General features: G+C 39.4%; 1 protein-coding gene across 2 annotated transcripts; it reads left to right on the forward strand.

Moving 5' to 3' along the window:
• The first annotated feature begins 5,645 nt into the window (after positions 1-5,645).
• Positions 5,646-26,248, forward strand: LOC134571049 (sulfotransferase 1C1-like). Of its 2 annotated transcripts, none has more exons than XM_063429092.1 (8): positions 5,646-5,722; positions 19,730-19,913; positions 22,371-22,499; positions 22,565-22,662; positions 24,630-24,756; positions 24,900-24,994; positions 25,069-25,249; positions 25,989-26,248. In XM_063429092.1, the coding sequence occupies exons 2-8, from the start codon at positions 19,742-19,744 to the stop codon at positions 26,102-26,104; spliced, it is 918 nt and encodes a 305-aa protein (XP_063285162.1). In that variant the 5' UTR covers positions 5,646-5,722; positions 19,730-19,741; the 3' UTR covers positions 26,105-26,248. The 2 variants fall into 2 exon arrangements, with proteins under 2 accessions (XP_063285162.1, XP_063285161.1); XM_063429091.1 differs by having other exon boundaries at positions 5,652-5,722; positions 19,741-19,913.
• The last annotated feature ends 258 nt before the right edge of the window (positions 26,249-26,506 follow it).

Consider the following 26,506-nt stretch of genomic DNA (forward strand, 5'->3'; position numbering starts at 1 on the left):
CACACACAAAAACAGATAAACACACAAACACACAGACACACAAACAAACACACAAACACAGACACACAAAGACACACACAAACACACAAACAAACAAACACACACACAAAAACAGATAAACACACAAACACACACACACACACACACAAAGACACACAAACAAACACATTGATTTAAAAGCTTTAGAGCTCAAGGTTTTCTCCAAGCACCATGACCACTTCAGTGATTTGGCACTGCACATACAATGATTAACCCCTCTGCTGCCGATGGTGTAACTCCACCTCCAGTAGTGTCTTTGAGTGTCCTTATCATCATTAGCCATTGACTAATGGCAATACAGCTGATACAGCTGATTAAGTGTCAGGATAAGCATCCTGCAGAATCCAGACACATATCACAGCCAGTCGTAGAGGAGACCCAGTGCCGTACAGGTGTGCTCCAGCTCTGAGGAACCAGGCCAGGGTACTACTAGCATCTCAACTCCTAAAGTGGGCTTAATGCAGTCACTAAAGCAGAATTGGCAGAGATTAAAATGGTTACCAATTATACCGATTATACCGATTGTACCGATTATACCGATTATACCGATTATACCGATTATACCGATTATACCGATTATACCATTATACTGATTATACCGATTATACCAATTATACCGATTACACCGATTATACCGATTATACCGATTATACCGATTATACCGATTATACCGATTATACCAATTATACCGATTATACCGATTATACCAATTATACCGATTATACCGATTATACCGATTATACCATTATACCAATTATACCGATTATACCGATTATACCAATTATACCGATTATACCGATTATACCAATTATACCGATTATACCGATTATACCGATTATACCGATTATACCAATTATACCGATTATACCGATTATACCGATTATACCAATTATACCGATTATACCAATTATACCGATTATACCGATTATACCGATTATACCAATTATACCGATTATACCGATTATACCGATTATACCGATTATACCAATTATACCGATTATACCGATTATACCGATTATACCGATTATACCGATTATACCAATTATACCGATTATACCGATTATACCGATTATACCGATTATACCGATTATACCGATTATACCAATTATACCGATTATACCGATTATACCGATTATACCAATTATACCGATTATACCGATTATACCAATTATACCAATTATACCGATTATACCGATTATACCAATTATACCATTATACCGATTATACCGATTATACCAATTATACCATTATACCAATTATACCGATTATACCGATTATACCGATTATACCGATTATACCGATTATACCGATTATACTGATTATACCGATTTTACCGATTATTCCAATTATACCGATTATACCGATTATACCAATTATACCAATTATACCGATTATACCGATTATACCAATTATACCAATTATACCGATTATACCGATTATACCAATTATACCATTATACCAATTATACCGATTATACCGATTATACCGATTATACCGATTATACTGATTATACCGATTATACTGATTATACCGATTTTACCGATTATTCCAATTATACCGATTATACCGATTATACCGATTATACCATTATACTGATTATACCGATTATACCAATTATACCGATTATACCGATTATACCGATTATACCGATTATACCGATTATACTGATTATACCGATTATACTGATTATACCGATTTTACAGATTATTCCAATTATACCGATTATACCGATTATACCAATTATACCAATTATACCGATTATACCGATTATACCAATTATACCAATTATACCGATTATACCGATTATACCAATTATACCATTATACCAATTATACCGATTATACCGATTATACCGATTATACCGATTATACTGATTATACCGATTATACCGATTATACCAATTATACCAATTATACCGATTATACCGATTATACCAATTATACCAATTATACCAATTATACCGATTATACCGATTATACCAATTATACCAATTATACCGATTATACCGATTATACCAATTATACCATTATACCAATTATACCGATTATACCGATTATACCGATTATACCGATTATACTGATTATACCGATTATACTGATTATACCGATTTTACCGATTATTCCAATTATACCGATTATACCGATTATACCGATTATACCATTATACTGATTATACCGATTATACCGATTATACCGATTATACCAATTATACCAATTATACAGATTATACCGATTATACCATTAAAACAATATGTGCTGGCACTCAATTATGTGTTAGGTGCCGGTATTCGAGGTATAACCCCACAAAAGACCTCCTAATCTATATCATAAACAAAATATGAATACCGCACTCAACCAATGGCAATAAATCTAATAGTTAAACCTGTGTTCAATTTCATAGTATTTATTGTGGTGTTTTTGGAATAATTCATAAAGATAGTGGTATTTCATCTAAGTAACACAAAATTCATCCTATATACACCAGCTATATACATATATCTAGACACAGAATCCTCCTTTGTTCGATGAACAGTTCAAAGTCTGTATATCTGTACACGTTAGGTGGTGATCTTAAGTGCAAAGAAAATAGAAAAACAAATGAGGAAAAAATCATGTGAAAAAATGAAAAAGTAAAATAATGGAAAAATAAGGAAAAAATAGGAAAAAATGGAAAAATGAAAAAATGAAAAAATAGAAAAAATAGAAACAATGCAAAGTACTACAGTCCTGATTAATTGCAGTTCAGTATATAGTGCACTATATCTACCCCACTATCTGTGGGTTGATCTCACCAATGTCGTCTATTTCTTTATGCTGTATCATGTAGGAAGATCCTGTAGTCTGTGAAAGATGGTGTGATTGGAGGGGATGAAAAACAGTTCCTGATGATTGTAGAGACGATCACCACACTGTGTCAGCAGGTAGCTGGTCGATCCTTGTATAGTAAGTGAAGTCAATCTTAAGGTTCTCCTATAATCGGGCTGCGCGCTCGGGACATGTGTGTCCCTTCGAAGGCCCCAGAATGCTCCGTGCACGGAGCATTCTGGGGCCTTCGAAGGGACACAGGTCTTACTGATGGAGGCAGTGGTGTATCTTGGTTTTGTGCTGCCCTAGGCAGGACAAAACTCAGACACCCCCCCCGCGCGCGCGCGCGCGCCACCCAACCCTTCCCCCCTGCCCCGCCTTCTAAATACACACACATTCACTGACAGATACGCATACACTAGCTAACAGACACACACAGTTGGACACACACAGTCGGACACACACACACTAACAGACACACACAGTGAGACACACACACTAACAAACACACACAGTCGGACACACACAGTCGGACACACACACACACTAACAGACACACACAGTGAGACACACACACTAACAAACACACACAGTCGGACACACACACTAACAAACACACACAGTCGGACACACACACACTAACAGACACACAGTGAGACACGCACACACACTAACAAACACACACAGTCGGACACACACTAACAAACACACACAGTCGGACACACACACACTAACAGACACACATAGTGAGACACACACACTAGGACAGACACACACTAACAGACACACACAGTGAGTCACACACTAAGACACACACAGTCGGACACACACAGTCAGACACACACAGTCAGACACACACAGTCAGACACACACACACTAACAGACACACACACACACACACACAGTCACACACACACTAACAGACACACACACACTAACAGACACACACACACTAACAGACACACACACACACACACAGACACACACTAACAGACACACACACACACTATCAGACACACACAGTCAGAGACACACACACACACTCACATTAACACATTTTTTTTTTTATTTACTCCCCCCCCCCCCCTTACCTTTGGGAATGCTGGGGGTGGGGGAGGTTCTCCCATTCCCTGGTGGTCCAGTGGCTGCAGGGCGGCGCTGGCGGGCAGGCTGGGCGGCCGGCGAGGGAGCTCTTCCCCTGAGCTCTCTGCTCAGCTCCCTCGCGCGCCGCCCGCAGAGTGAGGCTGGGAGGCGGAGCCGGAATATGACGTCATATTCCGGCTCCCAGTCTCACTCTGCGGGCGGCGCGCGAGGGAGCTGAGCAGAGAGCTCAGGGGAAGAGCTCCCTCGCCGGCCGCCCAGCAACCAGCAACCAGCCCAGCATGTCTGTTAGCCGCAAGGCTAACAAGACATTTGCCTTGGGCATTTGGGGGCGGCGTTTTTTGCCGCCCCCTGGAAAATGCCGCCCAAGGCAAATGCCTTGTTTGCCTCGCGGCTAATACGCCCCTGGATGGAGGGGCCGCTGTATATGATGTCATACTGTGCAGGTCATACTGATGGAGGGGGCCGATATACATGATGTCATACTGTGCAGGTCATACTGATGGAGGGGACCGCTGTATATGTCATACGGTGCAGGTCATACTGATGGAGGGGGCTGCTGTATGTGATGTCCTACGGTGCAGGTCATACTGATGGAGAGTGTCGATATATGATGTCATACAGTGCAGATCATACTGATGGAGGGGGCTGCTGTATATGATGCCATACTGTGCAGGTCATATTGATGGAGGGGGCCATTGTATATGATGTAATACTGTGCAGGTCATACTGATGGAGAGTGTCGATATATATGATGTCATACGGTGCAGGTCATACTGATGGAGAGTGTCGATATATATGATGCCATACTGTGCAGTTCATACTGATGGAGGGCATTGTTGTATATAATGTCATACTGTGCAGGTCATACTGATAGAGGGCGTTGTTGTATATGATGTAATACGGTGCAGGTCATACTGATGGAGGGGGCCGCTGCATATGATGTCATACAGTGCAGGTCATACCGATGGAGGGGGCCGCTGCATATGATGTCATACGGTTCAGGTCATACTGATGGAGGGGGCCGCAGCATATGATGTCATACGGTGCAGGTCATACTGATGGAGAGTGTCGATATATATGATACCACGCCATGCAACTCCATCTGTTGACCTTCCACATAAAGATCTATAGGATTCATGTGCAAAGATTTCATTGTGCTTGCTCCCAAAGGGAGAAGTGTGGTTGGTGGATGTATAACTGTCCATGTGCGTCTCATCCTATGCCACCACCCAAATGCTGATCTCAACAAAGTGAAATGAAAACTGTGACAATGACTTTGGAAAGTTACAATAAATGTAAATATTAATATATAGTCTAAAGGAATAACAAGGACAAACACAGCCCAATAGATTCCATAACACGGCGTCTCTGATCCTTCTAAATTTCATCAACCTTTCTTTTCCCAAGCTCACAAGACGGGGCTTAGAGAAGGAGCCAAGACTTAGAATGGGTGCTAATGTAGACAGCAGGAATTGGGCATGTATAAATAGGACAACAAGTTTTTCTAATGGGAATAAAAAGTAAAAAAACAAACATGTACAGAGGTAGAAATGTGAGATGGCTCAGAGATTAATCTACTGTATTAGCACAAAGAGGTAAAGATTAAACCACGAGCTCGTATTAGACAGAATGACACAGCGAGGTGACAGGCAGTGCACCAGCTGGAGGAGCTCTGTACATAAATACCTTTGACACAAACTAAGATCACATTCTTCTCTCAACAAACTCTCCGTTCATGACTCGCAGCTAACCTCCAGATTCCTGCATGAACACAGGTGGGATTAGTGCTGGCTGGGATACCAATGAAATTCATAATGTCATAAAGAGGATTTAAAGTCTGAAAACTTTACCTAACTTTTATGAATGCTGGCTACGTCTGCTAACTAATTCAATCTCTAAATGTTGTAACTCACCTATGGAATATGCACTTAATATATGATATCCATTCTATTATTGTAAATAGTATCTACATGGTAATTATAGCATTGTTGTAAGAGCATATTGTGTGAAGTAATATCAGGTTGGTAGAAGTTGAAGAGGTGTAACATTGTGTGAAGTAATATCAGGTTGGTAGAAGTTGAAGAGGTGTAACATTGTGTGAAGTAATATCAGGTTGGTAGAAGATGAAGAGGTCTAACATTGTGTGAAGTAATATCAGGTTGGTAGAAGATGAAGAGGTGTAACATTGTGTGAAGTAATATCAGGTTGGTAGAAGATGAAGAGGTGTAACATTGTGTGAAGTAATATCAGGTTGGTAGAAGATGAAGAGGTGTAACATTGTGTGAAGTAATATCAGGTTGGTAGAAGATGAAGAGGTGTAACATTGTGTGAAGTAATGTCAGGTTGGTAGAAGTTGAAGAGGTGTAACATTGTGTGAAGTAATATCAGGTTGGTAGAAGATGAAGAGATGTAACATTGTGAGAAGTAATATCAGGTTGGTAGAAGATGAAGAGATGTAACATTGTGAGAAGTAATGTCAGGTTGGTAGAAGATGAAGAGCTGTAACATTGTGTGAAGTGATGTCAGGTTGGTAGAAGTTGAAGAGGTGTAACATTGTGTGAAGTAATATTAGGTTGGTAGAAGATGAAGAGATGTAACATTGTGTGAAGTAATATCAGGTTGGTAGAAGTTGAAGAGGTGTAACATTGTGTGAAGTAATATTAGGTTGGTAGAAGATGAAGAGATGTAACATTGTGTGGAGTAATGTCAGGTTGGTAGAAGATGAAGAGGTGTAACATTGTGTGAAGTAATGTCAGGTTGGTAGAAGATGAAGAGATGTAACATTGTGTGAAGTAATATCAGGTTGGTAGAAGTTGAAGAGGTGTAACATTGTGTGAAGTAATATCAGGTTGGTAGAAGATGAAGAGATGTAACATTGTGTGAAGTAATATCAGGTTGGTAGAAGATGAAGAGGTCTAACATTGTGTGAAGTAATATCAGGTTGGTAGAAGATGAAGAGGTGTAACATTGTGTGAAGTAATATCAGGTTGGTAGAAGATGAAGAGGTGTAACATTGTGTGAAGTAATATCAGGTTGGTAGAAGATGAAGAGATGTAACATTGTGTGAAGTAATATCAGGTTGGTAGAAGATGAAGAGGTCTAACATTGTGTGAAGTAATATCAGGTTGGTAGAAGATGAAGAGGTGTAACATTGTGTGAAGTAATATCAGGTTGGTAGAAGATGAAGAGGTGTAACATTGTGTGAAGTAATGTCAGGTTGGTAGAAGTTGAAGAGGTGTAACATTGTGTGAAGTAATATTAGGTTGGTAGAAGATGAAGAGATGTAACATTGTGTGAAGTAATATCAGGTTGGTAGAAGTTGAAGAGGTGTAACATTGTGTGAAGTAATATTAGGTTGGTAGAAGATGAAGAGATGTAACATTGTGTGGAGTAATGTCAGGTTGGTAGAAGATGAAGAGGTGTTACATTGTGAGAAGTAATATCAGGTTGGTAGAAGATGAAGAGATGTAACATTGTGTGAAGTAATGTCAGGTTGGTAGAAGATGAAGAGATGTAACATTGTGTGAAGTAATGTCAGGTTGGTAGAAGATGAAGAGGTGTAACATTGTGTGAAGTAATATCAGGTTGGTAGAAGATGAAGAGGTGTTACATTGTGTGAAGTAATATTAGGTTGGTAGAAGATGAAGAGATGTAACATTGTGTGGAGTAATGTCAGGTTGGTAGAAGATGAAGAGGTGTTACATTGTGAGAAGTAATGTCAGGTTGGTAGAAGACGAAGAGATGTAACATTGTGTGAAGTAATGTCAGGTTGGTAGAAGATGAAGAGGTGTAACATTGTGTGAAGTAATATCAGGTTGGTAAAAGATGAAGAGGTGTAACATTGTGAGAAGTAATATCAGGTTGGTAGAAGATGAAGAGATGTAACATTGTGAGAAGTAAAGCCAGGTTGGTATAAGATGAAGAGATGTAACATTGTGTGAAGTAATATCATGTTGGTAGAAGTTGAAGAGGTGTAACATTGTGTGAAGTAATATTAGGTTGGTAGAAGATGAAGAGATGTAACATTGTGTGAAGTAATATCAGGTTGGTAGAAGATGAAGAGGTGTAACATTGTGTGGAGTAATGTCAGGTTGGTAGAAGATGAAGAGGTGTAACATTGTGTGAAGTAATGTCAGGTTGGTAGAAGATGAAGAGGTGTTACATTGTGAGAAGTAATATCAGGTTGGTAGAAGTTGAAGAGGTGTAACATTGTGTGAAGTAATGTCAGGTTGGTAGAAGATGAAGAGGTGTAACATTGTGTGAAGTAATATCAGGTTGGTAGAAGATGAAGAGGTGTAACATTGTGTGAAGTAATGTCAGGTTGGTAGAAGATGAAGAGATGTAACATTGTGTGAAGTAATATCAGGTTGGTAGAAGATGAAGAGATGTAACATTGTGTGGAGTAATGTCAGGTTGGTAGAAGTTGAAGAGGTGTAACATTGTGTGAAGTGATGTCAGGTTGGTAGAAGATGAAGAGATGTAACATTGTGTGAAGTAATATCAGGTTGGTAGAAGTTGAAGAGGTGTAACATTGTGTGAAGTAATGTCAGGTTGGTAGAAGTTGAAGAGGTGTTACATTGTGAGAAGTAATATCAGGTTGGTAGAAGTTGAAGAGGTGTAACATTGTGTGAAGTAATGTCAGGTTGGTAGAAGAGGAAGAGGTGTAACATTGTGTGAAGTAATGTCAGGTTGGTAGAAGATGAAGAGGTGTAACATTGTGTGAAGTAATGTCAGGTTGGTAGAAGATGAAGAGATGTAACATTGTGTGAAGTAATGTCAGGTTGGTAGAAGATGAAGAGATGTAACATTGTGTGAAGTAATATCAGGTTGGTAGAAGATGAAGAGATGTAACATTGTGTGGAGTAATGTCAGGTTGGTAGAAGTTGAAGAGGTGTAACATTGTGTGAAGTGATGTCAGGTTGGTAGAAGATGAAGAGATGTAACATTGTGTGAAGTAATATCAGGTTGGTAGAAGTTGAAGAGGTGTAACATTGTGTGAAGTAATGTCAGGTTGGTAGAAGATGAAGAGGTGTTACATTGTGAGAAGTAATATCAGGTTGGTAGAAGTTGAAGAGGTGTAACATTGTGTGAAGTAATGTCAGGTTGGTAGAAGATGAAGAGGTGTAACATTGTGTGAAGTAATATCAGGTTGGTAGAAGATGAAGAGGTGTAACATTGTGGGAAGTAATATCAGGTTGGTAGAAGATGAAGAGGTGTTACATTGTGTGAAGTAATATCAGGTTGGTAGAAGTTGAAGAGGTGTAACATTGTGTGAAGTAATGTCAGGTTGGTAGAAGATGAAGAGGTGTAACATTGTGTGAAGTAATATCAGGTTGGTAGAAGATGAAGAGGTGTAACATTGTGTGAAGTAATATCCGGTTGGTAGAAGATGAAGAGATGTAACATTGTGTGGAGTAATGTCAGGTTGGTAGAAGTTGAAGAGGTGTAACATTGTGTGAAGTGATGTCAGGTTGGTAGAAGATGAAGAGATGTAACATTGTGTGAAGTAATATCAGGTTGGTAGAAGTTGAAGAGGTGTAACATTGTGAGAAGTAATATCAGGTTGGTAGAAGATGAAGAGATGTAACATTGTGTGAAGTAATGTCAGGTTGGTAGAAGTTGAAGAGGTCTAACATTGTGTGAAGTAATGTCAGGTTGGTAGAAGATGAAGAGGTGTAACATTGTGTGAAGTAATATCAGGTTGGTAGAAGTTGAAGAGATGTAACATTGTGTGGAGTAATGTCAGGTTGGTAGAAGTTGAAGAGGTGTAACATTGTGTGGAGTAATATCAGGTTGGTAGAAGTTGAAGAGGTGTAACATTGTGTGAAGTGATGTCAGGTTGGTAGAAGATGAAGAGATGTAACATTGTGTGAAGTAATATCAGGTTGGTAGAAGTTGAAGAGGTGTAACATTGTGTGAAGTGATGTCAGGTTGGTAGAAGATGAAGAGATGTAACATTGTGTGAAGTAATATCAGGTTGGTAGAAGATGAAGAGATGTAACATTGTGTGAAGTAATATCAGGTTGGTAGAAGTTGAAGAGGTGTAACATTGTGTGAAGTAATGTCAGGTTGGTAGAAGATGAAGAGATGTAACATTGTGTGAAGTAATATCAGGTTGGTAGAAGTTGAAGAGGTGTAACATTGTGTGAAGTAATGTCAGGTTGGTAGAAGATGAAGAGGTGTAACATTGTGTGAAGTAATGTCAGGTTGGTAGAAGATGAAGAGGTGTAACATTGTGTGAAGTAATGTCAGGTTGGTAGAAGATGAAGAGGTGTAACATTGTGTGAAGTAATGTCAGGTTGGTAGAAGTTGAAGAGGTGTAACATTGTGTGAAGTAATATCAGGTTGGTAGAAGTTGAAGAGATGTAACATTGTGTGGAGTAATATCAGGTTGGTAGAAGATGAAGAGGTGTAACATTGTGTGAAGTAATGTCAGGTTGGTAGAAGATGAAGAGGTGTAAGATTGTGTGAAGTAATGTCAGGTTGGTAGAAGATGAAGAGGTGTAACATTGTGTGAAGTAATATCAGGTTGGTAGAAGTTGAAGAGATGTAACATTGTGTGGAGTAATATCAGGTTGGTAGAAGATGAAGAGGTGTAACATTGTGTGAAGTAATGTCAGGTTGGTAGAAGATGAAGAGGTGTAACATTGTGTGAAGTAATATCAGGTTGGTAGAAGATGAAGAGGTGTAACATTGTGTGAAGTAATGTCAGGTTGGTAGAAGATGAAGAGGTGTAACATTGTGTGAAGTAATGTCAGGTTGGTAGAAGATGAAGAGGTGTTACATTGTGAGAAGTAATATCAGGTTGGTAGAAGTTGAAGAGGTGTAACATTGTGTGAAGTAATGTCAGGTTGGTAGAAGATGAAGAGGTGTAACATTGTGTGAAGTAATATCAGGTTGGTAGAAGATGAAGAGGTGTAACATTGTGGGAAGTAATATCAGGTTGGTAGAAGATGAAGAGGTGTTACATTGTGTGAAGTAATATCAGGTTGGTAGAAGTTGAAGAGGTGTAACATTGTGTGAAGTAATGTCAGGTTGGTAGAAGATGAAGAGGTGTAACATTGTGTGAAGTAATATCAGGTTGGTAGAAGATGAAGAGGTGTAACATTGTGTGAAGTAATATCCGGTTGGTAGAAGATGAAGAGATGTAACATTGTGTGGAGTAATGTCAGGTTGGTAGAAGTTGAAGAGGTGTAACATTGTGTGAAGTGATGTCAGGTTGGTAGAAGATGAAGAGATGTAACATTGTGTGAAGTAATATCAGGTTGGTAGAAGTTGAAGAGGTGTAACATTGTGAGAAGTAATATCAGGTTGGTAGAAGATGAAGAGATGTAACATTGTGTGAAGTATTGTCAGGTTGGTAGAAGTTGAAGAGGTCTAACATTGTGTGAAGTAATGTCAGGTTGGTAGAAGATGAAGAGGTGTAACATTGTGTGAAGTAATATCAGGTTGGTAGAAGTTGAAGAGATGTAACATTGTGTGGAGTAATGTCAGGTTGGTAGAAGTTGAAGAGGTGTAACATTGTGTGGAGTAATATCAGGTTGGTAGAAGTTGAAGAGGTGTAACATTGTGTGAAGTGATGTCAGGTTGGTAGAAGATGAAGAGATGTAACATTGTGTGAAGTAATATCAGGTTGGTAGAAGTTGAAGAGGTGTAACATTGTGTGAAGTGATGTCAGGTTGGTAGAAGATGAAGAGATGTAACATTGTGTGAAGTAATATCAGGTTGGTAGAAGATGAAGAGATGTAACATTGTGTGAAGTAATATCAGGTTGGTAGAAGTTGAAGAGGTGTAACATTGTGTGAAGTAATGTCAGGTTGGTAGAAGATGAAGAGATGTAACATTGTGTGAAGTAATATCAGGTTGGTAGAAGTTGAAGAGGTGTAACATTGTGTGAAGTAATGTCAGGTTGGTAGAAGATGAAGAGGTGTAACATTGTGTGAAGTAATGTCAGGTTGGTAGAAGATGAAGAGGTGTAACATTGTGTGAAGTAATATCAGGTTGGTAGAAGATGAAGAGGTGTAACATTGTGTGAAGTAATGTCAGGTTGGTAGAAGTTGAAGAGGTGTAACATTGTGTGAAGTAATATCAGGTTGGTAGAAGTTGAAGAGATGTAACATTGTGTGGAGTAATATCAGGTTGGTAGAAGATGAAGAGGTGTAACATTGTGTGAAGTAATGTCAGGTTGGTAGAAGATGAAGAGGTGTAAGATTGTGTGAAGTAATGTCAGGTTGGTAGAAGATGAAGAGGTGTAACATTGTGTGAAGTAATATCAGGTTGGTAGAAGTTGAAGAGATGTAACATTGTGTGGAGTAATATCAGGTTGGTAGAAGATGAAGAGGTGTAACATTGTGTGAAGTAATGTCAGGTTGGTAGAAGATGAAGAGGTGTAACATTGTGTGAAGTAATATCAGGTTGGTAGAAGTTGAAGAGGTGTAACATTGTGTGGAGTAATGTCAGGTTGGTAGAAGATGAAGAGATGTAACATTGTGTGGAGTAATATCAGGTTGGCAGAAGATGAAGAGATGTAACATTGTGTGGAGTAATGTCAGGTTGGGAGAAGATGAAGAGGTGTAACATTGTGTGAAGTAATATCAGGTTGGTAGAAGTTGAAGAGGTGTAACATTGTGTGGAGTAATATCAGGTTGGTAGAAGATGAAGAGATGTAACATTGTGTGGAGTAATGTCAGGTTGGTAGAAGATGAAGAGGTGTAACATTGTGTGAAGTAATGTCAGGTTGGTAGAAGATGAAGAGGTGTAACATTGTGTGAAGTAATGTCAGGTTGGTAGAAGATGAAGAGGTGTAACATTGTGTGAAGTGATGTCAGGTTGGTAGAAGATGAAAAGGTGTAAAATTGTGTGAAGTGATGTCAGGTTGGTAGAAGATGAAGAGGTGTAACATTGTGTGAAGTAATATCAGGTTGGCAGAAGATGAAGAGATGTAACATTGTGTGGAGTAATATCAGGTTGGTAGAAGATGAAGAGGTGTAACATTGTGTGAAGTGATGTCAGGTTGGTAGAAGATGAAGAGGTGTAACATTGTGTGAAGTGATGTCAGGTTGGTAGAAGATGAAGAGGTGTAACATTGTGTGAAGTAATATCAGGTTGGTAGAAGATGAAGAGATGTAACATTGTGTGGAGTAATGTCAGGTTGGTAGAAGATGAAGAGGTGTAACATTGTGTGAAGTAATATCAGGTTGGTAGAAGATGAAGAGATGTAACATTGTGTGGAGTAATGTCAGGTTGGTAGAAGATGAAGAGATGTAACATTGTGAGAAGTAATGTCAGGTTGGTAGAAGATGAAGAGGTGTAACATTGTGTGAAGTAATATCAGGTTGGTAGAAGATGAAGAGGTCTAACATTGTGTGAAGTAATGTCAGGTTGGTAGAAGTTGAAGAGGTGTAACATTGTGTGGAGTAATGTCAGGGTGGTAGAAGTTGAAGAGGTGTAACATTGTGTGGAATAATATCAGGTTGGTAGAAGTTGAAGAGGTGTAACATTGTGTGAAGTGATGTCAGGTTGGTAGAAGTTGAAGAGGTGTAACATTGTGTGAAGTAATATCAGGTTGGTAGAAGATGAAGAGGTGTAACATTGTGTGAAGTAATATCAGGTTGGTAGAAGATGAAGAGATGTAACATTGTGTGGAGTAATGTCAGGTTGGTAGAAGATGAAGAGATGTAACATTGTGTGGAGTAATGTCAGGTTGGTAGAAGATGAAGAGGTGTAACATTGTGTGAAGTAATATCAGGTTGGTAGAAGATGAAGAGATGTAACATTGTGTGAAGTAATGTCAGGTTGGTAGAAGTTGAAGAGGTGTAACATTGTGTGAAGTAATGTCAGGTAGAAGATGAAGAGGTGTAACATTGTGAGAAGTAATATCAGGTAGAAGATGAAGAGGTGTAACATTGTGAGAAGTAATATCAGGTTGGTAGAAGTTGAAGAGGTGTAACATTGTGTGAAGTAATATTAGGTTGGTAGAAGATGAAGAGATGTAACATTGTGTGAAGTAATATCAGGTTGGTAGAAGATGAAGAGATGTAACATTGTGTGGAGTAATGTTAGGTTGGTAGAAGATGAAGAGGTGTAACATTGTGTGAAGTAATATCAGGTAGAAGATGAAGAGGTGTAACATTGTGAGAAGTAATATCAGGTTGGTAGAAGTTGAAGAGGTGTTACATTGTGTGAAGTAATATCAGGTAGAAGATGAAGAGGTGTAACATTGTGAGAAGTAATATCAGGTTGGTAGAAGTTGAAGAGATGTAACATTGTGTGAAGTAATATTAGGTTGGTAGAAGATGAAGAGGTGTAACATTGTGTGAAGTAATGTCAGGTTGGTAGAAGATGAAGAGATGTAACATTGTGTGGAGTAATGTCAGGTTGGTAGAAGATGAAGAGGTGTAACATTGTGTGAAGTAATATCAGGTTGGTAGAAGATGAAGAGGTGTAACATTGTGTGAAGTAATGTCAGGTTGGTAGAAGATGAAGAGGTGTAACATTGTGTGAAGTAATGTCAGGTTGGTAGAAGTTGAAGAGGTGTAACATTGTGTGAAGTAATATCAGGTTGGTAGAAGATGAAGAGGTGTAACATTGTGTGAAGTAATATCAGGTTGGTAGAAGATGAAGAGGTGTAACATTGTGTGAAGTAATGTCAGGTTGGTAGAAGATGAAGAGGTGTAGCATTGTGTGGAGTAATGTCAGGTTGGTAGAAGATGAAGAGATGTAACATTGTGTGAAGTAATATCAGGTTGGTAGAAGATGAAGAGGTGTAACATTGTGTGAAGTAATGTCAGGTTGGTAGAAGATGAAGAGGTGTAACATTGTGTGAAGTAATATCAGGTTGGTAGAAGATGAAGAGATGTAACATTGTGTGGAGTAATGTCAGGTTGGTAGAAGTTGAAGAGGTGTAACATTGTGTGAAGTAATATCAGGTTGGTAGAAGATGAAGAGGTGTAACATTGTGTGAAGTAATATTAGGTTGGTAGAAGATGAAGAGGTGTAACATTGTGTGAAGTAATGTCAGGTTGGTAGAAGTTGAAGAGGTGTAACATTGTGTGGAGTAATGTCAGGTTGGTAGAAGATGAAGAGGTGTAACATTGTGTGAAGTAATATCAGGTTGGTAGAAGATGAAGAGGTGTAACATTGTGTGAAGTAATGTCAGGTTGGTAGAAGTTGAAGAGGTGTAACATTGTGTGGAGTAATGTCAGGTTGGTAGAAGATGAAGAGGTGTAACATTGTGTGAAGTAATATCAGGTTGGTAGAAGATGAAGAGGTGTAACATTGTGTGAAGTAATGTCAGGTTGGTAGAAGATGAAGAGATGTAACATTGTGTGGAGTAATGTCAGGTTGGTAGAAGATGAAGAGGTGTAACATTGTGTGAAGTAATATCAGGTTGGTAGAAGATGAAGAGGTGTAACATTGTGTGAAGTAATGTCAGGTTGGTAGAAGATGAAGAGATGTAACATTGTGTGGAGTAATGTTAGGTTGGTAGAAGATGAAGAGGTGTAACATTGTGTGAAGTAATATCAGGTTGGTAGAAGTTGAAGAGGTGTAACATTGTGAGAAGTAATATCAGGTTGGTAGAAGATGAAGAGGTGTAACATTGTGTTAAGTAATATTAGGTTGGTAGAAGATGAAGAGATGTAACATTGTGTGGAGTAATGTCAGGTTGGTAGAAGATGAAGAGATGTAACATTGTGTGGAGTAATGTCAGGTTGGTAGAAGTTGAAGAGGTGTAACATTGTGTGAAGTAATATCAGGTAGAAGATGAAGAGGTGTAACATTGTGAGAAGTAATATCAGGTTGGTAGAAGTTGAAGAGGTCTAACATTGTGTGAAGTAATGTCAGGTTGGTAGAAGATGAAGAGATGTAACATTGTGTGAAGTAATATCAGGTTGGTAGAAGTTGAAGAGGTGTTACATTGTGAGAAGTAATGTCAGGTTGGTAGAAGATGAAGAGATGTAACATTGTGTGGAGTAATATCAGGTTGGTAGAAGTTGAAGAGGTGTAACATTGTGTGAAGTAATGTCAGGTTGGTAGAAGATGAAGAGATGTAGACATGTGCACCAGTGTAATTTACGTTTCGTACGAATGATTTCGTACTAAATAAAAATTTCATTTGGCAAACCAGAATTTCGTCCACAAACCACTTGTTTTTGAACGAAATTCATAAAAAAATTTTTTAGCAATAATTATAGCAATAGCTGCCCAGTCTCTCGTAGTTTTAAATGACAGGGAGCAGCTACCGGCTGTTTAGGCGACATACCCCTACTCACGGCATACCGCGAGTAGGGGCATGTGGGAGGATTTAACCTCCCTTTTATTAATATGTTGGTCATAGTGACCCCCATAGGTTTTAATGCAGGGGGGTGGAATTAATAACTATTACAAGGAGGGAGCTAGTAGCTCCCTCCTTGTTGTTTTCTTCGTACATGCGCACTGTTATTTCTCCGTGCTGTGGGGGTTAATTCCCCTGCAGCACGGAGTCTATCAAACAAATGAAATTAAGCGAAAAGGTAATGCATTCGGCATTTGCCCTTTAGTTTTGTTTATATTTAGTTTGTAGGGCTTTCGTTTACGTTTTAGTAAACGAATACGAAAAAAAGAGAATTTACGGACGAAATCGTATTCATACGAAAACGAATGCACGTGTTTAAAGAGATGTAACACTGTGTGGAGTAATGTGAAGTAATTTTTTTAATAATATAATAATGTGGGGCCTATTTACTAAAGTCCGAATGTCCCTGTACCAAATAAGAAAAAATCATTTGGTGTTGTACGGGGCCATTTGGATGGCAAAATCTACATATTGTTCACAGTGTTCAACAATGTCCAGAATTTCCAAAACTGGCTCAGAATGAGCTTGATATTGGTGTGAATCTCGGCAACACTGAATGCTACCAAAAAGCTAAAATCTTTACCACGGTTTTTGAAGTTAGGTCCCGGATTCTAGATCTGAACTATTTGCCTGATTTCAGCGTTAGCAGTCAGTGATTAAATAAATCAGAAAAAAACAAAACTTGGTTAAGGTCTCCATTTTATATTTTTTTTTTTTTTTTTAATTCTTTATTTTTGGTATGCAGGTAGGTACAACAGTGCCTGTGTCGCCACAACGGCATTCGCAGGCTTGTTATTCATTTACTTATTATAACAGTTGTGGCTGATGGAGTATGCATACATTTTTAAATGAGTATGATAACAGTACAGTGAACGTATAGTAAATTAAACAGGTGAATGAGATAAAATAAGTAGAGTAAAGTTACTGGATGCTTAACATTGCAACACGTTTTAAAACAGAGCAGTATCTGGTTACGAGGTGAAGAAAAGTAATTATGCTATGAGTGTTTAGTCTAGGGAGCCTCGCAACCATTATGCATATAGTAGAGGAGAAGCAGAGCTAACATGAGATTTAGACATGCTAATTGCCAGGCCGGTAGGTCTGTCCTCGCAATGTTAATAGGTGACAGTATCATGGCAAGTCTGCTGTGCCACACCAGCACACCAACGTTTTCGATCGAGAGGTACAAATTGGCACGGAAAAACTGCACACAATTGTTGTTTTTAAACTTTTCGATTCAGGCTACATATTGCAGGCTTATAGTGATTGGGGTTGTGTGAGTGTCTCATGGAGGGATCATTATGCTTGTCAAGTGTAGCTGATGTGTGTGAGTGTGATAGTTTTACATAATCTGGCTTGCCGTGGGTGAAGTTATGCATTATTGCGGTGAGACGTATGGTGATATTGTGTATGCTAAGAGGAGTGCGGAATCGCACCGCCATAGGATTGTGCTAAAACATGTGTGGATACCATGTTACTTGCTGGCAAATATCAATCATGGGGTCATATTAATTATGGGCACCTATTAATCATTGGCACATAACTATTCTGGGTACATATTAATCAACCATTGGTACATATCTCACTGGGGGTTGCTCTCTGTATTTTAGTTGAAATTGTCCTGATTGCCTCTGGACTCTGCTCGCATTGCGAGCGGTTGCTCTCAGCGCCATTCAGCCGATGCCTCTTGCGGGCCATGCAGGGGGTGTCTCCGCGTGGCAGCCTCTGTGCAGTCCAAGTGTCCGTTGTGGATTCTCAAGTCCCCTCGTCCCGTTTAGTGCGGGAATCACTGCCCAGTATCCCTGTGCTGCTCCTCCATGCTTGGTTGGACTGTGTGCCTTCTGCAGCTCCGTTTTCTTGGAGCCCCTCCTGGTGTGTGGGCGGTGTGACTGATTGTGGTCCTGTCGGGCTCCCTGCCCTGAAGGAGGTTTGTAGCTCCGTGCAGTTGCTTGAGGCTGCCGTTTGCTGCTCAGGGTTGGGCGGTAGAGTTGGTCCTGTGTGCGCTGGGGCTGGTTTGCAGCGGCCATTTTATGACCTCCTCGTGGGTGCTTTGGGGAGCAGCTGCCTTGTTGCTTCTCAGCATTTTGTTGTATGCGCCGTTCAAGCTTTTGCCAGAAGGCTTCAAAGATCCCTTCTAGCTTTGCTGAGTAATCCGCTTGTTCAAAGTGGTCATCGGCTGGTTTCTCCGCCCTCTCCACGGGTTGCTTGGACTCAGCTCTGATGGCAGTCCCAGGTGTACTGAGAGTCTGTTGTGTTGCAGGCTGTGTTGTGGGGGTAATCGTCCCCAGCGAGGACCGGGATATCCCCCACCGGTCCATAGGGGGGGGTAGCAGGGCTATGCTGAATTCTCGTGGATGAGCATGTCCCACGCCGGGGGATCGGCCGCCTCCCCCAGACGCTAGGCCCCGCTCTAGGTTAGGCTGCATGGCCGGCCCAGGCACTCTTGTGAGGTACAGAGTCAAGACAGGTATCCTCCTGTTTCTCGATCGGTCCTGCATCGCACCCTGGGCACCGTGAGCCGCTGTCGGTAATAGTTTGGTCGGAAAACGCTTAATTGTGCCTGCTGGTGCTGGAGCTCTCACTAAGTGCGACCGGCCATCTTGGCTGTCAGGCCCCGCCCCCCCTCCATTTTATATTTTTGAATAAGTTTTTCAAAGGATTTAATGTTTTGGATACATTTTAGATGATGCTTTTATATTAAGATGTAATATATATATATATCATTACAATATTTATCAATATGAAAAAAAATATCAAAACATATTATTTTTAAATAATTAAGTCATTGCAAAAGTTTATCCAAAAATATTAAGTTCTGTGGCAGCTGACCCCTTGCTAGCCATCCACTTCATTTAAAAGTAATAGAAAAAAATAATAATAAATAAATAAAACATTTTTAAAAAAATCTATGGGGTCAATATGACCCACATTTTAGTATAAAGGAGGCCGAATAATCCTTCATCATACACTATGTACCATATCGTGGGTGCTGGCCTATGTACTATACATTGAGCTCAATGTATTAACTCTAGCCCCAACGCATGATATAGCTATCCTTCTTAGTGAAGACATTTTTTATTAAATCATCTTTACAGTTTAAATTTAGTTTTATTATATATTTTGTTTAAGATTTAAATTCAAGACTATCTCAGCAGTTTGACATTTCAAAGACTATCAGCCCTCCAAGAAGAGAATAAAATGAGGGCGAGGAGTGAAGTATTGCATGGTATAGTGGGAACATAGATCTATAGTACATCTATATATGTTGATTTAATCCTTAAACACCCCAACATTCATTTATCAGAACTGGGGAGCAATAAATGGTTGGGATTGTAGCCCTCTCAACACGATGCATGGTTAGATTGAATATTAGATAAAATAAGAACCATTCATTATTAGTACAGGATCTCAGAGATATTATTTAATATGTCTTTGAATTAAACACCAGTTTCATTATAGAATGGATCCATCAGTCCTTGACGATATCGCTAAATCCTTGGAGGGCATCGATCTATCCATAGGATCAATAGATGGCATTCAACTTCCTCAGATCACATGTGATGCGTGGGACATCATACAAAATTTCCAAGCTCGTGAAGATGACATCTTGGTGGCAACTTACCCTAAAGCAGGTGAGTAAGACTTCAAGCATTCCATTTATAGATTTAGGATTTCAAGAAATAAATAATCTCAAGCAATGAACATTTCTTTAAAAATCAAATGTAATTTAGATTCAATACAAGAATAAAAATGTTTCAAATGGGGGTTCCAAGCCCCAACTCTTTAGAAGAAGTTAGACCCTCCTGAGTTCTGTTCTGTAACATTCATTTGATGAGGAAGTATTTTTGGAATAAGGAGGCATTGCCAAGGCCGTCTTATGGCACAACTGTCTGCAAAACATTTATTTATCGCTGTGCGAATACTATACAGAGTGGGGCATGCAAAAACACAGCAATAATGAGGTTCAAAATCCATCAAATGCATTCAAGTTGTGTTGGTGCTCAGAGTGTCCCTTTAATAATACCATAACTGATGGCAAAAATGCAATCATTTGTTCAGGATAAAAATCACAGCTTAAAGATATTTACGAAGTGTGTGAGACTTGGTTTGTAAGGTGATAGGATGTGTACATAAAGGACCAGCAGTAGCTCTGTATCAGTTTGATTATGGTAATGGTATCTCCCGAACACAGGGAGTCAAACACACACACAAAAAAAAAAATACACACCATACAGTAATGCACCCCCACATGCCATACATCCCCAAATAGCTCCTGGTCCCAGCTATGGTCCCTGTAAATTGTGGAGCTATCGGATATACAGAGCCCATGAAATCGTCATACAAAGTCTGGGCTTGAGGGCGGCTCTGTACATACCCGAAAATAGGTCCACAGAATCACTTGGTTTCGGCCGGTGGATTCAAATCTCACGCCTAATCCATGCGACGGCCAATCGGGAGAAAGGGTGTGAACCAATTTGCAGCAATCGGCACTCAGGGAGGAGAGGTGTGTCACCGGCCAATTGGGAGAAAGGGCGCAAAACCAGTGTGAATGGTAGCACTTCTCCCATTGGTCGGCACGGGTTTCCAGGCAGCCAGCGGGACCCTGCGGCTGCGAAGCCGCGTCATAGTTCCACCTCCCTCTCCGGTGGATATCTCCACGTGGGTATCACCAGAGAGAGCGCTTTTTGGCGGTTAGCCCGTCACAAAGAGTTGAAAAATATGTGAAAATTAGATGTGGTTCCAACATTTCCCTGTGTAACCCAATGATAAACTGTCCCCATCCAAATCTTTCATAGCGGCTCAGAATACACCGTTAGATCTGTAAAACAAACAGAACATTTAGAATTAAGGAGAATACAGACTTGTTTCATTGGCAGAACGACATGCAAGAACACTGTTACTAATTGTTATTTTAATTATCTTGATACAAAAAAGGTATTTTTTTTATCATTTTTGCAGATTTTGCTCTGGGCAAAAAATGATTTGGATTTTATATAGAGTTGATGGCACTAGCAACGTTTGTAGACTACACTCCACACAATGCTCTGCCAGCCTCTGAGGAAGAGGAGCATTATGGGAAATGTAACAAACATTTTCAGAGACAGTATGAGCATTGCTGCCCTATTATCGTCATGATTCAGCTGAGCTGGCACACAGCACACATTGCTACTAATTAACCAGAATCATTTCACAACAGAGCAAAGTACCATAAACACGTCTCAGCTGAGCTGAAGAGAATTGGTATATTTTAAGTACATATTATCGTGCAGTAACAGAGAGGATAAAGGGCAAACACTATCATGTCACATTTTACTTATATCCATAAACATTTATATATGTAGAAAGGTTTTTCTATTGTTGTCTTTTTTTTTTCCTCTGAAGGACAATTTAGATATTATTACCGATACGAATAAACATATCATGAAAATAGTAAATTATGTGAAGCTTCATGGTCTAAATTTCTGGTTTCCTTAGCAAAACAATACTTATCACATCTATGCATATTGCTGGGAGGAACGATGTTTCGTTGACATTAAAGTGTAACTATCCGAGTGCACACAATGTAGCGCACCTTACAAGACAATCTGCATAAAATATACAATAGGAGAATAGTGAGCACAAAGCCATCACAAACAGCGCTATAAATGCTGTTAAGCTAAAATAAATAAATCTCTGCCTCAGATTCGAACAAACCTTCGCTACAAGCAATCACCGTTCTTACCTGCCCAACTCTGACTGGTCTGCGACTAGATATAGAAACGCATCATTATTTATCATACTCGTGTCCCGTAATACAGAGAGACAGGTGTGATACGTATACCATGTGTGCAATTTATTATCCTGGCCCACCAAAGTTGTGAAATTAATTTATCAATCTCTGTGCACCGGGAAATATTAGAGATGTGTTTGTTAGAGGAAGATATGGCGATATATTGTTAGGTTTTTCCAATGCAGAAACCAATCAGTTCTTATCAATAGATACACAGAATATTTAATAAACCCGATGTATTATCGCCATCTAATTGATCAGTTTGTAGATAATCAGATAGAATGAAACCAATATGTCATTACTTTGGGTCTGTTTGTAGGAACCACATGGGCTCACGAGATCGTGGATCTGATCTTGCTAGAGGGCAACACAGAGAAAGCCCAGCGGGCGCCGTGCTTTATCAAAGTGCCATTCATAGACCTGGTTCTTCCAAAGCCAGCGAAGTCAGGTAAAAACACAGAGGAAACATACTGTATTTATAGTAACAGGGAATAATGTCACCTTTCATTTTAGCTGTGGAGGTTGCCAATGAAATGGAATCACCGCGTTTACTAAAAACTCACCTCCCGATACAACTGGTACCACCCTCCTTCTGGGAAAAAAATGCAAAGGTAAAACTCCTCCCTATAACTCCATCTGTTACTCCATAAAACCCTCCCTAAAACTACTCCTATTACTCCATATAACCCTCCTATTACTCCATATAACTCTCCCTATAACTCCTCCTATTATTCTATATAACCTCCCTATAACTCCTCCTATTACTCCATATAATCTCCCTATAACTCCTCCTATTATTCCATATAACCCTCCCTATAACCCCTCCTATTACTCCATATAACCCTCCCTATAACTCCTCCTATTACTCCATATAACCCTCCCAATAACTCCTCCTATTACTCCATATAACCCTCCCTATAACTCCTCCTATTACTCCATATAACCTCTCTATAACTCTTCCTATTACTCCATATAACCTCTCTATAACTCTTCCTATTACTCCATATAACCCTCCCTATAACTCCTCCTATTATTCCATATAACCCTCCCTATAACCCCTCCTATTACTCCATATAACCCTCCCTATAACTCCTCCTATTACTCCATATAACCCTCCCTATAACTCCTCCTATTACTCCATATAACCCTCCCTATAACTCCTCCTATTACTCCATATAACCCTCCCTATAACTCCTCCTATTACTCCATATAACCTCTCTATAACTCTTCCTATTACTCCATGTAACCCTCCCTATAACCCCTCCTATTACTACTTATAACCCTCCCTATAACTCCTCCTATTACTCCATATAACCCTCCCTATAACTCCTCCTATTACTCCATATAACCTCTCTATAACTCTTCCTATTACTCCATATAACCCTCCCTATAACTCCTCCTATTACTCCATATAACCTCTCTATAACTCTTCCTATTACTCCAAATAACCCTCCCTATAACTCCTCCTATTACTCCATATAACCTCTCTATAACTCTTCCTATTACTCCATGTAACCCTCCCTATAACCCCTCCTATTACTACTTATAACCCTCCCTATAACTCCTCCTATTACTCCATATAACCCTCCCTATAACTCCTCCTATTACTCCATATAACCTCTCTATAACTCTTCCTATTACTCCATATAACCCTCCCTATAACTCCTCCTATTACTCCATATAACCTCTCTATAACTCTTCCTATTACTCCAAATAACCCTCCCTATAACTCCCCCTATTACTCCATATAACCCTCCCTATAACTCCTCCTATTACTCCATATAACCTCTCTATAACTCTTCCTATTACTCCATATAACCCTCCCTATAACTCCTCCTATTACTCCATATAACCCTCCCTATAACTCTTCCTATTACTCCATATAACTCTCCCTATAACTCCTCCTATTACTCCATATAACTCTCCCTATAACTCCTCCTATTACTCCATATAACTCTCCCTATAACTCCTCCTATTACTCCATATAACCCTCCCTATAACTCTTCCTATTACTCCATATAACTCTCCCTATAACTCCTCCTATTACTCCATATAACTCTCCCTATAACTCCCCCTATTACTCCATATAACCCTCCCTATAACCCCTCCTATTACTCCATATAACCCTCCCTATAACTCCTCCTATTACTCCATATAACTCTCCCTATAACTCCTCCTATTACTCCATATAACCCTCCCTATAACTCTTCCTATTACTCCATATAACTCTCCCTATAACTCCTCCTATTACTCCATATAACTCTCCCTATAACTCCCCCTATTACTCCATATAACCCTCCCTATAACCCCTCCTATTACTCCATATAACCCTCCCTATAACTCCTCCTATTACTCCATATAACCCTCCCTATAACTCCTCCTATTACTCCATATAGCTCTCCCTATAACCCCTCCTATTACTCCATATAACCCTCCCTAGAACTCCTCCTATTATTCTATATAATCTCTTCCCTCCTATTAATCTCTTATTACTCCTATATCCCTCCCTTAAACTGTTCCATTTTCCGTGCAGGTTGATGAAGTTGTATAATATAATGCAGTCAAATCTCTCCTGCAGGTTGTATATGTTGCTAGGAATGCCAAGGACTGTATGGTTTCCTACTATTACTTCCAGAAGATGAATAAAGGTCTCCCGGACCCTGGGACCTGGGATAATTACTTCTCATCCTTCCTGTCTGGAGAAGGTGAGTTACTTGAAACATTGGGACTTTCATGGTATTATCTGAATGAGAATACGTAAGGTTGAAATCAATCGGTTGCATAGCTCTGACCATGTAGATAAAGTCAGTGGTGGCATTGGTCTTATAATGTTATTTCTTTTTCATAGTTCCCTGGGGAAGCTGGTTTGACCATGTGATTGGCTGGTGGAAGGCGAGAGACAAATATCAGATACTTTATATCTTCTATGAGGACATGATCGAGGTATAGATAGCTATGCTAGCAATGGGAGAGATAAGTATTTTATCAGCTATTAACTCTTTCATTTCGTTGGACAGGATCCAATGAGGGAGATCCGTAAAATAACGAGATTCATTGGGAAGAATCTTTCAGAGGAGGTATTAGAGAAGATCAAAGAACACACTTCATTCAAGGCAATGAAAGAGAACCCTATGGCCAATTATTCTGCTTTTCCATCTTCGTTGATGGATCAGTCTATCTCTCCCTTCATGAGGAAAGGTGGGTGGTGGCCATGTAGAAGGTAGATCCAATCTTTGGATCTTGTGTATCTATTGTACATTACTTACTAAAAATATAAGAATGTGTCAATAATGTTACTGCAATCATCTTCTTCTTAAAATAAATGGTTATTGCCAATATAGTGATTATGGTGTACGAGTTCCGGTGCTGTGTCCCAGTTTTGACAGAAACCGGGAGTCCTTAAAGCCCCAATAGCTATATTACTCCCACATTAGTATTTTAGCCATTTCTAAGCTTCTATATACAGTATAAACTGCAGGGAGTGTCTGGCATTAAACTCCCATTTACACTCTCTGCACTTTATATTGTGTGTGTGTATAAGCTTAACCAGATGGTCTGCACTATATGTGTTTATTTTATTATTTTCAGAACAACATTGGAAGATTCTATGTTTTTATATCATTTAAGCGCTCTGTTTGTTGGTCTGCTAACTTTGTGTGTCATTTGTGGGTCACTGTTGGTGAGTGCGGCTGTAAATGTATGGAGTTGTGCACTATTTATAATTTTGGTATTCTTAAGCGCTTTACACTTTTGGTTTCTGTTATAATTGTCATTAATTTTTAACTTTAACGAAAAATCCGTAGCAATTACACCCTCAAAAACAACAGTTAAAGGGTAATACAACAAAAAAAGTAGTTGCAGGCACGTTCTATTCTGTTTCATTTTCAATGTCTCAATATTCTTCAAAGGATGATAGTAACAGCCCCCTCTGTTCCAGGCACCGTGGGGGACTGGAAGAATCACTTCTTGATGTCGCAAAACATTGTATTCGAAGAGGAATACAAGCAGAAGATGGATGGAGCTGGCTTGATTTTCCGTGACCTTCTACCATAATTCCACCATTGCATTCTAGAATATTTCTAGTTCCAGTGATAGATGAAGAGGTTCTTCATAATCTAAACCATTCTACCTCGCGATCCCATCCTTACTAATCGCCTAATACAGAGCTGGTGATGGCAATTTAGTAACTGTGATCGTAATGGACCAAACAAGACACATTGATTTCAATGACCCAAAACCCCAGGACTTCTGGACTCAATTACTTGTTAACACATATATAGGAGACAACTGAGTGTATAAAGAATCCTCAGTATTTTCAAGAATCCAGATTAGAACACAATGGAAAAAATGTGAACGATGGGCAGACAGATGGGTAGATATAAATAAAAGGTTCCCTTGATAATCTTTTCACTTAGTATTACACGGAACGTCAACTGCCTCAATTGCTTTATTATA

The sequence above is a fragment of the Pelobates fuscus genome, chromosome 8, assembly GCF_036172605.1.
Source record: "Pelobates fuscus isolate aPelFus1 chromosome 8, aPelFus1.pri, whole genome shotgun sequence".
In the NCBI taxonomy this organism is placed as follows: Eukaryota; Metazoa; Chordata; class Amphibia; order Anura; family Pelobatidae; genus Pelobates; species Pelobates fuscus.

What these genes read in the sequence shown, in the direction of transcription:
- LOC134571049 (XM_063429092.1), top strand. Translation starts at nt 19,742, where the DNA reads ATGGATCCATCAGTCCTTGACGATATCGCTAAATCCTTGGAGGGCATC. An exon ending in ATCCTTCCTGTCTGGAGAAG is followed by an intron (nt 24,757 to 24,899) that starts GTGAGTTACTTG and finishes TCTTTTTCATAG; the next exon opens with TTCCCTGGGGAAGCTGGTTT. An exon ending in TCTATGAGGACATGATCGAG is followed by an intron (nt 24,995 to 25,068) that starts GTATAGATAGCT and finishes TTCGTTGGACAG; the next exon opens with GATCCAATGAGGGAGATCCG.